This window comes from Delphinus delphis, chromosome 11, assembly GCF_949987515.2.
Source record: "Delphinus delphis chromosome 11, mDelDel1.2, whole genome shotgun sequence".
Taxonomy (NCBI): domain Eukaryota; kingdom Metazoa; phylum Chordata; class Mammalia; order Artiodactyla; family Delphinidae; genus Delphinus; species Delphinus delphis.
The window spans coordinates 42,878,229-42,892,507 of NC_082693.1; the positions used below are offsets into that span (position 1 = coordinate 42,878,229).

The 14,279-nt window shown below is 53.9% G+C and overlaps 1 protein-coding gene across 2 annotated transcripts; it reads left to right on the forward strand.

The window, feature by feature from the left end:
- The first annotated feature begins 552 nt into the window (after positions 1-552).
- Positions 553-13,033, forward strand: HOXC6 (homeobox C6). 2 transcript variants are annotated; one of them, XM_060026254.1, is made up of 4 exons: positions 553-583; positions 5,484-5,557; positions 11,627-11,852; positions 12,575-13,033. In XM_060026254.1, exons 3-4 carry the CDS (start codon positions 11,699-11,701, stop codon positions 12,880-12,882), a joined length of 462 nt encoding a protein of 153 aa, XP_059882237.1. In that variant the 5' UTR covers positions 553-583; positions 5,484-5,557; positions 11,627-11,698; the 3' UTR covers positions 12,883-13,033. The 2 variants fall into 2 exon arrangements, with proteins under 2 accessions (XP_059882237.1, XP_059882236.1); XM_060026253.1 differs by lacking the exons at positions 553-583; positions 5,484-5,557 and having other exon boundaries at positions 11,408-11,852.
- The last annotated feature ends 1,246 nt before the right edge of the window (positions 13,034-14,279 follow it).

Genomic DNA, 14,279 nt, shown 5'->3' on the forward strand with positions numbered 1-14,279 from the left:
CCATCCATGAACGTGAACTTTTTATTGTGGTTTGTCCGTTCGGAGCGCTCCACAGAACAGTCCTCCCTGTAAGAGCCTAACCATTGCCAGGGAAACCTGCGCTGGGCGCTCCCTTCATTACCAGTATTTTTTTTAATTAATCTGATTAATAATTATTTTCTCCCCTCATTTAATTTCTTTCCTCCCAGATGGAGTTGCTGGAAGCTGGAAGCACCTGGGGAGGGGGGTGGGGGGAGAGGCAGGAGTAGAGGACACCCCTCTCTCCCTTCCCGACCCTCTAGCCCCCCAAGGGGCAGGAGGAATGCGGGAGCAGTTGAGATAGGGAGCTGCAGCTGCCTCCGCCCCTCCCCTCTCCCAGGCTCTCACTCCTGCCTCCTTCTCGCAACTCTGCTTCAAATTTATTTGGCTTTTTGATTATTGGGACTACTCTTTTTTATTTTTAAATTTATATAAAGTATATATATGTATGTGGAGCTGAAGCAGTCTCGGCAGCGGCACAGAATGAGGGAAGACGAGAAAGAGAGAGAGTGGGAGAGAGAGGCAGAGAGAGAGAGAGGGAGAGGGAGAGTGACAGCAGCGCCCGGTAAGTGTTTCCTTATTGGTTCAAATATGTAACTAATGGTCCGTAACTGGGTGGCGGTTTCAAGATAAGGACAGCAGCGGCTTGTCTTGGTTAGAGAGGAGAGGGGGCTGGCGAGAGGGTTAGAGGGTGGGCGCGTGGGCAATTATGGGGCGGGAAGGGGAGGGAGGGGAAGAAATTGGGTTAAATTGGAATATGGTCGTGGGGGAGGTGTGTTGTCCTTATGTCACTGTACGCTGAAATTGGGGGTCGGGGGGGGCACAGGACTGCACCGGTGGGGCTCAAGGCCTGGGTCTAGTGCGCGGACCATGTCCCTACGTTTTATAGATCTGCGGCCTCTTGGCTAACGGGACTGGGACAGAGGGTGTCCGGAGCTCAAACTTCAGGGCAGGAGAGAGAACCTGTAGGCTGTAACCATTGCTCCCTGAGCAGAGTCTGCCCCCCAACCCCCAAACAAACTTTCCAGCGCCCCCTCCCTGCTCCGCAGCCTCCTCCCTGTCTCCGGGAGAGCGCGACCGCTAGAGCTCACACATGCGCAGTGCGGGCCCAGGGCCGGGCAGATGAGCAGGAAGAGAGCGCAGCTAGGCGGGCGGCTGGGCCTGTTAATTGGCAATTAGGGGGGAGGCTGGTGGCTGGTGCGCGTCGGCGGAGGGGAGAGCGTCTGCCCACCCCTGCTCCCACCCCTGCTCCCACCCCCACTCGAACGGATGGAAAGATGGGAGGTGCTCTGCACTGCGGGTGGACGGGTGGGGGTGGGGCTGGGGGACTCGGTACTCGGTACTCAAAAGCCATCTTCTGCTTGGAGAAAGGGGGCCAATCTGCCTTCTCTCCCTGCGGCCCGGAGTCCCCCACCCCCAGCCGCCGCCACCCCACCCAGGATATCCACTGGGCTGCTTCATCAGCGTCGCCTGGCTGCTCTGGGCTGGAATCTGCCCTGTCTGGGGCGTAGGTGGGAATTGGGGAGGCCCAAGGATGGGTGGGCACAGGACCAGGCCTCGCTGGCGGGGCCTCCTGGGTGAGCGGAGACAGTGCGGACTCAAGGCACGGCTGGCTCATGGGATAGGGACGTCAGAATTGGGCGGCCTGGAGGGTCCCGGGCGCTCGGGAGCTGCTTAATAATTGGTGCTAATGGCGTGTTGTATAGTCCTAACCCAACACACATGGTTTCATAACACAGTGGCTTAATTTCTTCCAAATGTACGTAGCCCTGAATGTGTTGCAGCTTGATACATGACCCCGCCCTGCTCCCTGGCCTGGGTCCGAGGCGGCACCTATATGTGTGAGCTTCTGTTTATAAAGGGCGGTGATGCACACACAATCGCTTACACACCCAGGCAGACACACCCCAGAGCTGGGGGAGGGGGGTGCATATTCCTGGAGAGATCCGAGAGTCTGGGGGCCAGAGTCCCCTCCAGTCCGAGCCAAGAGCACCCACCCCCATCCTCTTCCAACCGCGCGACTGGGCTTCTCCGCCAAGCCCGAGTGGGGGAGGGGATCACTCCTCGATTTCCTGTTTAAACCCCGACCGGTCGCCTGGTGGGGGGGGAGGGGGTGGATAACCTGTTTTTATCAAATTCTTAAAAATATAATTCGACTGCATTCAAATCAAACCCCTTGGGCCTGAGTTGACGGTGAATCTTCCCTCCCCTACCCCCACAATCCCCTTCCCTTCCTCTCCTGCCCCCCCAAAATTCCCCTTTCGCAGCCGACATAAAGGCCTAGGAGGTATTCTCCCGGGGGAAGAAATGGCATTTTCTCTCCCCCTTCCACCCCCCACCCCCAGTAGGACTTGTGTGTGTCGGCAGAGGCGTCTGCCGAGGGGCTAATTTCGCGTTGCTTGTTTACGATCGAGAAAAGCGCTTTGGCTCTTCCCAAATGGGCCCAGCCCGCCGCCTGCTCCGGCGGCCGCGCGCTCTCCCGCCGCTCGGCGCGGCCCAGCGGCTGACGCCCCGGAGAGCCAGGCTGCGGCCGCCGAGGCCCCGAGTCCGTGCGACCTGCAAAGGGCAAGGGGAGTACAGTGGGCCAGTGGAGGGGCCCCGGAAGCCTGAAAATGGGAGCCTTTCTCCTGGCGTACTGTGGGAACCGCCGATCGGTGAGGCCTCTATTTCTCTTTCGCTGTATTTTGTCTGCCCCCACCCCTGCAGATGGCCGCACTGATTTGCTGGGGGACGGTGGGGGGGGGAGTACGGACAAGTCTCCTTTGTTCACCCCTGAGGACAACAGTTTCTGGAGAAGGCCTCTCAGGCCAGTAGGGGTTCACCTGGAATACTAGAGGGCCCCCCTTCCTTTGGAGGGGTGGGCCTGGGCAAGGCTGGGGTATTCCCTTCGGCCTACAGGGATCTAACCGAACGTGGCTGGTGAGACTTCAGCGTGCTAGGGTTCGTGGTTGTCGGGTTAACAGCACCGTCCTGAAATGTCCTTATATAATATTTTTTTCAGTTGATTTTCTGTCCCTTCCTGGCTAGGGTCCCACAGGCCCTCACTCCCTTCACCCCTAGACTCCTCCTCAGGACACAGAGAGATGCAGAGACAGCATAGCAACAGTGACTGGCCCTGGTTTTCTGTGTTCTAGTCTGGCCAGGGAAAAAACCCAGCCCCAGATGCCAGCCCCTTCCTTCCCTCCTTACTTTCGATTTTCTTTCTCTTCTCTCTTTCCCTCGATGGTGCTCAAACTGAAACACAAGAGGGGCCACCCTTGGCAGCCCTCAGCCTCCTTGCAGGCCAGATTCCCTGCAGACAAGGTCCTTAGAGAGGGAGAGCACTGCTGTGATTGTCTAATAATAGCCCAGGCAGCTGAGAATAGCATCAGGCTCAAGGACTCTGCACACCCAGAACTAAGGCTGGACAGAAGCCCTGAGTCTGTGGGTCAGGGTCTGGTGACGCTCCCTGGAGCCCAGGGCCCCCAGCAGTCTCCTCTGAGCCCACTCTTTTGGGCACTTCAGGCCTGCCCCTTACGGGGCTTTGTCAGTCCTGCCACGGGCTGTATTTCATGCACCAGCTCCTAGCTAAGGAGAAATGGGCAAAGCAAACCCTTTCTCTCCCTGGTCTGACAGTTGTGATCCCCACGAAGAATGAGACCTTGTTTGGAGGAGGCGGCCTTGTTGGGTTGGCTGTTGTGTTCCGAAACCAGACTTGGTAGCTTTATACATTTATTAGGTAGAGGCTGAAATGTACAGGCGCAGACTTACACATGAATATGTACAGACTCATACTTCCTCAATGGTTAATCGTATATAGCCATACCTGTATTCACTCAAACACCGTTTTATGTGCCTGCGAAATTTTGTTAGCCCTCACTAGGTGGGCATGGGCTCAAGGAGGCACTGGGTGCCCTCTGTGCGTGCTCTGCTGAAAATGTGTTCGTGCTGGAATCGGAGTATGTGGGTGTCAGTAACCGAGGGATGCCACAAAGGCTTTCTCAGACCTTATTGCCTTCGCTGTCCAAGTAGCTGGGCTGGGGAAAGACTGACTCCCTTCTGCTTTCTCTCCACACCTCCCTGCAGTCTTCCCCAGCTCAGGACCATTTTAGCAGGGGAACCCGGTTGTGTTGAAAGTGAGTTCGGTGGGAAACTTTCATGGGTGAGGTAGGCCTGTGAGCAGTTCTGAGCGGTCGCTGGGCCCTGGTGCTTGAAGCCTTGCTGAGGTGGCAGAGGGGATTGGAGTGCTTAATAAGGTGGCCTCTGGGCGGTGGTCTGGGGCGGCTGCCAGCTAGGGTGCCTGGAGAGGCCGCGGGGAAAGCCAGCCAGACGGGTAAGGGTGTGGTGAGCATCTCTCCCCCGCCCCTGCTCGCCCTGGCCGCTCACGGGGCCCCAGCTTTGCCTGTGTCATCTGTGGGGCAGATTAGGGGCTCTCTAAGTTCCCCAAATACCCAGATCTGGTTACCGGTGGGACTTTATTTTAATCCTCTCTGCTACCTAAACCGGGGAGATGGCTGATGGGGCAGAAGAAGCTGGGTCTGACCGCCTGCAGGCTTAAAGCACTGAGTGTGGGCCAGGGCTGGGAATTAACCAGCCTTCTTTCTCTCTTCTGGGCCCAGGGAAAGACAGAGTGGGGTGGGGGGGAGTATAAATGTCCATTAAAATGCCCAGGAAAGAAAGTAAGGACGGGAGATCACCTCCACTCCCTAGGTGATCAGGTTTCTCCCCAGAATCTCCTGTCCAGACTTACTGCGGGTCCCGAGGCGTGCAGCTCTCTCCCACCTTCTCTCCACCAGCACCAAGGGCGGCCTTGAGCTTTTAGGCCTGGGCGGCCCCCGGGTGCCAGGGTGACATTACCCCCAAAGTGTGCTCCTCGCCCGGCCTCTGCCAGGCGCCGCAGCCGCCCCTGTTTATTGTGTCTGTGAGGTGTTTACTTGTTTTGTCTGCTGCCACCCTGCGTCAGAAACCCGCCAAACCAGCAAACTCACCCCGGAGAACAAAGTACAGCGCTATCCTGAACTCCCTCCCCTTTCCGGCACCCCGCTCCCGCCATTACCACCTCCCTCACTCTCCCTTTCCGAGGGGAGGAAGCAGAAATCATCCTAAAATAGGGCAGCTGTTTATAGGGTGGGGGGAATTATGGGGACACCATAAACCTCCGGGTGTCCCGGTGGTGGAGAGACAGAACAGCCTCCAGCTTTTCTTCCTTCCCCCTGGCAACTGCTTGGTTAAGGGGGCCACACTCATGGAGAAAGCTGAGTCCCCCTCACCTCACTCCTTTCTGCAGGAGTTTTCCCTGAGACATAGGTTGTTGGGTTTTTAAATCAGGGTAACGTTGGCGGATTCATAAAGCTAGATAAAGCATGTCGCTCTCCCCTCACCCTCCCTTCTCCTCAGCCCCCCCAAAATAGCAGTGAATTTAAGCAAATCCTACAAAATTAAATTGCCCCTTCACTAAAGATCCTATAAATCTCCAATCCCACCAGGTGTAGAGTCGGAGAGGCCGCTGTTCGCCTCTAATTTTGCTCCTGGCTATCAAATCTGAAAGAGTCTCACTGAAGTAAGTAATATTCTAGTTTCTGAAATCAATCTCCCCCCTCCCCATCTCTCTCCCTCTTTTCGCCAGCGCAGATTAAATGGTTCTTTTAGGTCTGCAAACAATAAAGGATAAAATTATTTATAGGGAAATGAGGATGATGTTTCATTGTTGGCTTATTGTTCTAGAACATAATAACATTTTATTTTCAAGTGGGAAAACTTAGACCAGGGGAAGAAGGGGAAAGCGAGAGACAAAGTGAGGGGAGGCGGGGAACCACACACAGCACCTAGCCGTACATAACTTTTATGACATTTACAATTTCCTCGTGACAACTCGCTGTGACGTCATAAATGCCTTGTTCTTGAACTTTACAATTTTCATAAACCTCCAAAAGGGGTCCAAACAGTGCTCGGTGTGGAGGGGTATAAGAGAAGCCAGGAAGTTGGGGATCCTTTGCCCTTATTCTGGGGGCCAAAAATATTCTGGATTTTCCTTTTCCCTCCTGGGCCAAGGACGGCTACTTGCTTTCCCTCCCTGAAATGTCACTCAGAGTTCCCTCCCCATTCCCAGTGGGGATGAGATACTATGTCCGAAGTCTCTCTGTATGCCCCCGCCTCAGCTGATGCTCAGCTGCTTGGGATAGAGGTGGGAGGCTTGGCGGCCAGGCGCCCAAAGCCAAAAAGGATTTCTTCCAGAGGGAGCCGAAAGGGGCTCAGGGCTGAGTGTTATGGGACAGAGATGCTGAGGACATATTTTACTTTTGAACCTTCAGCCAGAGAAGTGAATTGAGAAGCCGAACAAATGCCGGTGTGGGAGTTTGTGTCTGCTAATGGTAGCAGCATTGAGTGGAGTGGTGATAAGGAAAGGTCAGGCAGAAATCTGGACAGAGAGAGGGAAAAGAGAAAATATGACGTGAGTTAGCGGCGGCCCTCCAGGTACCTTTCTCCTCTGTTTAATTGTAAATAAAGCAAAAGCAGCTTGGGCAGCCTTTCAACGGCTCAGCTCAAAAGCCCAGGCCTCTGAGGTGTTTGGGGCAGTTCTCAGGCACTTGACATGCCCCCATCTGGCCTTTTCCTCCTTCCTCCCTCCCTGCTGACCCTCAACTCCGTTCAACTAGCCAGCCTGGGCCCTGTCCCCAGAATATCAGCACCCCCAAATGGGATCCATTTCCGGGTTGGGTGTGTCAAATTTCACTTTTCTCCAAGTGTTTCCATGCCTGAACTTTGCAAGACGAAAGAGCATTCTTTTTTGCAATGCAATGTGTGTATGGGGAGGTATGAGCTCAGACGATTTCCCCACTGGATCTTTGAGAAGCTGGGGGCTCCTTGCGTCAGCTCTGTTTTGGTCTCCCCAAGCAGACACAGTTCCCCGTGTTCAGGCTATCTGGCAGACTAGGAAACTCTCTCTGCAATCCTTTTACTCCGGATTCTGTGGAGATCAAAGGAGCTCGTACACAAAACACTAGGCATTTGGAGTAGGATTTATTTTCTTTAATTTTTAAATTAAAAAAAAATCCAATCATAAGTCAGTCGGGCCAACTGAGCAGTCACTCTAGAACAGCAAAGCCTTAACCAAACAGTGCTATTGTGAGGTGAGCTGAACAATTTGAAACTCGGCTTTCTCGGCAAGAGGGATTTCAGCCTTCGCCCAGTGGCACAAAAGGGACCAGTGGGGCAACGGCTCCTCTCCCGCCCTGGAAGTCGAGGATTGAAGGGGTAGGTCGGCAGCTATAGTGGTTTCCAGGCAGACAGGCGCTCAGGCCGAGTGCTGAGTCCTGCGGCTCCAGTGCCCACGTCCCTTAGCAGCCTCCAGAGGCGCCGAGCTGTAGTTGGTGGCGCCGGCAGCCAGGAATGGAGTGTGTGTATCTGTGTGCGAGGCTGGGTGAGTCACAGACATCGGTGCAGAGTTGGGGGATCTGGGGAGAGAGAGAAGACTGGCAGAATACGAACTAAGCAGGACCTCTGGAGAAGATTGTCCCCCAATAAAAATTCCAGATCTCATCCCTCTCACTTCAGATACCCTTACCCAAGAAATTAATATATTTCCCAGAGCAGAGTGGAAAGCAAAGGCAGGCAAGATGAGGCCTGCCCATGAACCCCTCCAGGGCCAGCGTCCAGTCCCAGCCACCCTCTCCCCAGTTCAGAGCTACACAGGCCCGCAGCCCCCAGCCTGGAGCGGGGTAGGGCTGGAGTAGGAGCCCTGTACTTGCCCTGGGAAACCCTCAAGTGCCCAGCCTCCAATGCAACTTTGGGGACTCCAGACCAATGACTGCCCCCCACTCAGGCCCAGGGCACCTACTGTAAGTTCTCTCCTATAACTAGCACTCATGAAAAGCATGTGTTTTGGATGGGGGGGGTGGCTGAAACAGGGAGCGGGCAACTTTCCGCCTTTATTCCTTTTCTGTGTTTTTGGAATTCTGTTTTTGAATCCACTAATTCCAACTCTGAAAGCGAACCGCTCTTTCTGCCAAACCCCCTCCGATGCCTGATTCCGGAGGCCGAAGGGGACAGACCAAGTCGGAGACCTATGGGCCTGATGGGGGGTGTTCTCTGATTTCTCTAGGCTTGTTTTATAGAAACAAAGAACAAGTTCTCGCCCCTCCTTCCCAGGACTTGTGCATATTTACAGAGCTCAACTGCAGTTTTAATAAAACATCTGTTCTTGCTTCTGCTGATGAGTTTCCATAATTGTTTTCAGACAAATTTAACAGGAAAATATAAATATATTTAGAAAAACCCAAGTCCCAGCTTTCCCCCCATAGACAGTTGTTCTTTCGCCAAAAAATTAAAATTATCATGAAATGAAAAAAGGAAAATATAATCCAATGGAGGGAAGACCCGGCTCATCTGACCTGCTCTCCCCCCTTGGAGCGAATCCTTCCAGCAAATTTCAGCTGCATAATTAAAGATCCAACTGAAAGAAAAAGGCTTCATTCCTCAGGAATGAAAGGTGATGGGGGAAGAGTGTGTTGGAAATTAATTTTGCCGAAAGTCTTTAAGCAGTAGGGGATCTTATTTGTATTTCTGCTTCCCCTTCTCCCCGCCGTCCAGCATTTCTGCCTCTTTCCCCCAGCAGCTGGTTCCTGTTCATTATAAATCGGTGAGACCTTTCAGTCTCTGCCCTCTGTTTAGGGACGTAATAAAACACTTAACTTTCCAGGGCTGAGACTTACATTCTGTTCCTCAGGTCGCCCACCCCCGCGCCCACCGCTTTTAGGCCCTAAAGGAGACTCTCCCCAACTTTGGGGCCCCTTTCCCCTCCAGACTTTGTTTAGGAGGGGCTCAAGGAAACCCAGGCATCTTTGCTGGGGAGCTGCAGCACATTTCCCCAGAAGCCCCTTCTTTCTTTCAAGGTCCTTCCTTCCCCCACCCACCCATGAAAGAGATTTTAAAATACGTAGAAAATCAACACTCATTGAAAGCGAAACCTCATTAAGACATCCTATCTTCCATCATTCAATTTGTTGTACATTGCAACAATTTAATATCTTGAAGGAAATATCACTGACATGATTTATCCCTCTAGCAATCTCTCTCTGAAAAGGAGGTGGGGGTGGGGAGGGAATTTACTCTCTCTTCCGGCCTCTTTTACGTGTTACACTGCTACCCTTAGGGCAGAATTGAGGATGGGAACTCTGAGAGCGGGCTACTTGTATCCAGGGGTGCACTGACTTGCTCCTTAGTTCAGCCCCCTCGGTCTTCCACCCCTTCCCTAGTTCTCTCTCCCTCTCTCTCTTGCCCTCCAGGGGGCCTGGAGCCCCAGCCAGCTGTTGGAAACCACTGCCCAGGCATGCCACGAATTCAATTCGAGGACAGCTGGATTCTAGAGCGAAAAGCAGCTCACGCTGGTGTCTGTTTGTGTACCTGCCATGGCACCCCAAAATGAGACAACTCATCTAAAAATTTCTTCCTTAATTTAAGAATCCTCCTCTACGCTTCACCTTCATCTCCTTGGGGAGAGGAAAGTATGGTCCAAGAGGGGGAACCTTAATAACTATAGGGGCCTTCCCCCTGCCCTTCTAAATACCAACACATTTCCCTCCTTTCTGAAGGACTGGGGCTGTATTTTTAAAAGCCAACACAAATTGTCTCGCAGGAAGACTCTTCCATCCCGTAACAAGGTTCACGTATTAACTAACATGTTGTCTCCATCAGCTCCTACACAGTCTGCTTTTGGGTTCGAAACTTTATTTTTCCCCCCTAGCGACACTCCAGGGAAACCTTAACGTTACAGCAGATGAATAAACGAGTTTTTTTCCCAGCGTAGTCCCGTTTATGGCTTTATTGCTACCCATTGATTACTCCGCTTTGTTACACAGAAGGAAAAGATCATAAAATCCGGAGACATCCGGGTTCTTGTTATAGCCAGTTTCCCCCACCACCACCAAAAAATGGTGAGGCGAAAATATGAGCTTCCACTGCTCCCCTCGCTTGCCCCACTGACCCCCTCTTTCTCAACTCAAAGCATTTTCAGCCTATGTTACGATATCAACATAAGTTTGGATTAATCAGGGGGAAAAAAAAAAAGAACATCTGCACACCTTCCGCTGTTTCTGTTTGCCCACTGCGGCTCCCTCAGAAGCCTCGGACACAGCCGCCTTTTCCTAACCTTCTCTTCCTTATTCTCTGCCCCCAGGTGGGAAGAAAATGGAGGTAGGGGGCTGCTGAGAGGCCCGGCCCCACTAGGTGTGGCCGGCCCTTGGGTGAGAGCACCCCGGGAAACCTTGGCTAGAATCTCCAAGCCCCAGAGCTCAGGTCCAGGGGCACCTCCCTTGGCAGGACAGAGAGTCCGAGGGGGCAGGGGCTTCTGACCTGGGCAGGGGCTTTGAGCCTGCAAGACACTTAGTATCCATCAGAACCCCGCCGGCCTTCTCTCTCTGGCTGGATCCTATGTGAATTACCCCAACGGCCCTGGCTGGCTCTAAATCATAAATTCTCACCAACATAAACAGGAGTTGATGTGTCTAAAAAGACTCTCAGAGTTCTTTCTTCTTCCTTTTTTTCTCTCTCCCACCTTTTACGTTTTCTCTTCCTTTCCTATTTATTTTTAAAATAAATGTTCCCTTTTAGGCAAAAATGCTTTATGAGTTTCCCCCAAAAGGGGTCCTGAGGAGGAGGTAGACGGGGGTCGGGGGGGGGGGCTAGGAGGAAGAGGAAGCAGATGCATGGCTGCTTTGCACACCTCAGCTCTGCCACTGCACCCTGATGTCTCACTCTTCCCTCTTTAGACTTAGGGGCTCCCCACATGCTCCCTCCACCCCAGACTCTCCTCCCTCTGAGCACCACGTTTTATGCAATTTCTTTCCACTTTTGATTTTTTTAAAAAAATCACTCGGAAAAGTATACTGGTTTAATGATGTAGACTCGCTCCATGGAGTATCAAGCCAGGATTTCCTGTAGGATTTCTGGGGATCTCCCTGAGCTGGGAGGGAGTTCCTCCCATGGAGAAATCAAGATGTAATTTTAGAAGGGGGCAGATATAAAAGATGAAATCAGATTGAAAATACAGGGATTTCTCCAGCCCTGGCTGTGGCTACAGCACAGCAAAGTTAGCTGGAGCTGAGAGATTTCCTGGGAGTGCAGCTCTCCTTTTCTGGGCCCCAAGGCCCTGCTCGGGGACATTCACCCTTCCTTCACCCTCAAATCAGTTCCCTTACGTATATATTTTTAAAAGAAATCCAAGTCTTACTTTCAAAGCACACACTTAGTCTCAACTAGGGAATCAACAGAAGCAGAAGCGATTTTTTTCCCCCTTCTTGACATCTGGCTTGCGATTGGCTGGGAGGGGGTCAGCTGACTTTGTCATTTTGTCTGTCCTGGATTGGAGCCGTCCCTATAACCATCTAGTTCCGAGTACAAACTGGAGACAGAAATAAATATTAAAGAAATCATAGCCCGACCAGGTAAAGGCAAAGGGATGAATTCCTACTTCACTAACCCTTCCTTATCCTGCCACCTCGCCGGGGGCCAGGACGTCCTCCCCAACGTCGCCCTCAATTCCACCGCCTATGATCCAGTGAGGCATTTCTCGACCTATGGAGCGGCCGTTGCCCAGAACCGGATCTACTCGACTCCCTTTTATTCGCCACAGGAGAATGTCGTGTTCAGTTCCAGCCGAGGGCCGTATGACTATGGATCTAATTCCTTTTACCAGGAGAAAGACATGCTCTCAAACTGCAGACAAAACACCTTAGGACATAACACACAGACCTCAATCGCTCAGGATTTTAGTTCTGAGCAGGGCAGGACTGCGCCCCAGGACCAGAAAGCCAGTATCCAGATTTACCCCTGGATGCAGCGAATGAATTCGCACAGTGGTGAGTTTTACAGCTCCGAGATATAAATTAAATAAACTGAACTGGCTTTATGACCGGCTTCCCTAGAAGAACGGGCGGAGAGAGTTTTTTATGGCCCCATAAAAACAATCACGCTCGTCTCCTCGCCGACGCCGAGACAGGGCCCCCTCTTCTGCCCCCTCTGCTCGCCTCCCGCTTGCTCGCAGGGGCCTGGCCCCCTCGGCCCCTGACGGATTGGAGGGCTCCAAGGCGAGCTGAGGGGGCAGGAACAGGGCAGGGGATGAGGGGAGGGGGTGGGGGAGCCCCCCAAAGTCGAGTCAGGCTGAGGAGAAGGGAGGGGGAGAGGAGGGGACAGAGAAGTGGGGAGAAGTTTCCAAGGAGCTAGGGCGCTTGGGGAGATGGGGGAACCCAGTCGTTCAGAAATGGGGCCCCATCCCCCATGTTTGGGATTTTTCAAAAATCAGCTTTTAGACTTGCAGCTTTCTGCCTGGTTCTGTCCCCCACCCTACCCCCACCTTTCTTTGGGACCCACCTACCAACCTGGCGGGGGGGGGGACTGAATGAAGTTGGGATCCTGGCTGTAGTACCCCCAGTGGGGGTGGAGACAGGGCAGAGAGGAGAAGGCTGGAGGGGGCCCGTGAGTTGCTGGCCAAGTTGGGAGGGTCAGGGCTGTGCTAGGCTAAATCGTCTGCGGAGGATGCCTTGCTGATTGTTTTTAGTGTGTTTTGTGCCCGGATCTCTAGGGGTCGGCTATGGAGCGGACCGGAGGCGCGGTCGCCAGATCTACTCGCGGTACCAGACCCTGGAACTGGAGAAGGAATTTCACTTCAACCGCTACCTAACGCGGCGCCGGCGCATCGAGATCGCCAACGCGCTCTGCCTGACCGAGCGACAGATCAAAATCTGGTTCCAGAACCGCCGGATGAAGTGGAAAAAAGAGTCTAATCTCACGTCCACGCTCTCAGGGGGCGGCGGAGGGGCCGCGGTCGACAGCCTGGGCGGAAAAGAGGAAAAGCGGGAAGAGACAGAAGAGGAGAAGCAGAAAGAGTGACCAGGACTGTCCCTGCCGCCCCTCTCTCTCCTGCTCCCTCGCTCCCCGCAACTCCCTCCTAATCACACACTCCGTATTTATCACTGGCACAATTGATGTTTGGACTTCCTGAGACAAAATTAGGGAGTCAAATATGGACCTGAAAAGTCAGCTCTGGACCCCCTCCCTCACCGCACAGACTCACAAGGCGCCTCCTCCTCTCCTGCTCCCTCGCTAGCTCGTTCTCGGCTCGTCTGCAGGCCCCTTCCCTCGCCCAGGCCTTGGGGCTCGTGCCTGAACCTCGCTTCAGACTCCACAGATCTCCCTCCAAACGAGGACTTAGCCTCCCACCCTCTCGGCGCCCCCCACCCCGCCCCCGCGCAGAGAGCCGGCTCCCGGGCCCGGGGGCCTCCGCTCCCAGGCCTCAGGGCCCGGCGTGGCAGCCGGGGAGGGCGGGAGGCCCAAGTAGGGCGCGTGGTGATCCCACAGCAACCCCCAGGGCCTGCCCGCAGCCCCCGCCCGGCCCCTCTGCCCCAGCAAATGCCCAGCCCAGGCGAATTGTATTTAAAGAAGCCTGGGGATCATTATGGCATATTACAAACTGTGACCATTTCTGTGTGAATATTTTTAGCTGTATTTGTGGTCTCTGTATTTATATTTATGTTTAGCACCGTCCGTGTTCCAATCCCATCTTAAAAAGGAAAAAAAAAAGAGGGAAAAGTACAAAAAGAGAGAAAAAATAGTGAATGACGTTTGTTTAGCCGGTAGGAGAAAAATAATAAATTTTAAAAATCCCGTCGTGTTACCCTCCTGTATAAATCCGACCTCTGGATCCGTTCTCGAATATTTAATAAAACTGATATTATTTTTAAAAGTTTATATCGGGATTTCTGTTACTTCGCTCGCCCTCCGGCCTCGGGGTGAAACTTGGAGCAGGCTCCGTGCGCTCTCGCGTCCGCCCGCCGCCTGCGAGCCCCCGGCCCCCTGCACGCGCCTCGCCCGGCCCGGCGCTCAGCCCTGCCTCCCGGTTCTCCCGGGGATCGCGCTGGTGGCTGGGAGGCCTCTCCGGGTTCCCCACATAGAGCAACGCCCTCGCCCCGCAAAAAGGGCCGCACGGGGTTTCACTGGGGGTAGAGTGGGAGCCCGGGTTGGTCGGAGTGGTCTCCGGCCCCACACAGGCCTTTCTTCCTGCCTTTGGTAGTCTGGGGTCCTCGGCTTCTGAACCCCGGGCCCCAAAGGCCAGAAAGGACGCATTATCCAGGCCCCAGGTCACCCCCGCCCACTCCCCGGAGCGAGGAGGGAGGCGCCGCCGGAAGCCAGCAGGGCAGCCCCCGGCCCGCGCCTGGCCGACTCTTGCGAAACGTGGCGGAGGCGGAGAACCGAGGGAAAGAGGAGACCGCGGGACCCGAGCCCTTCGG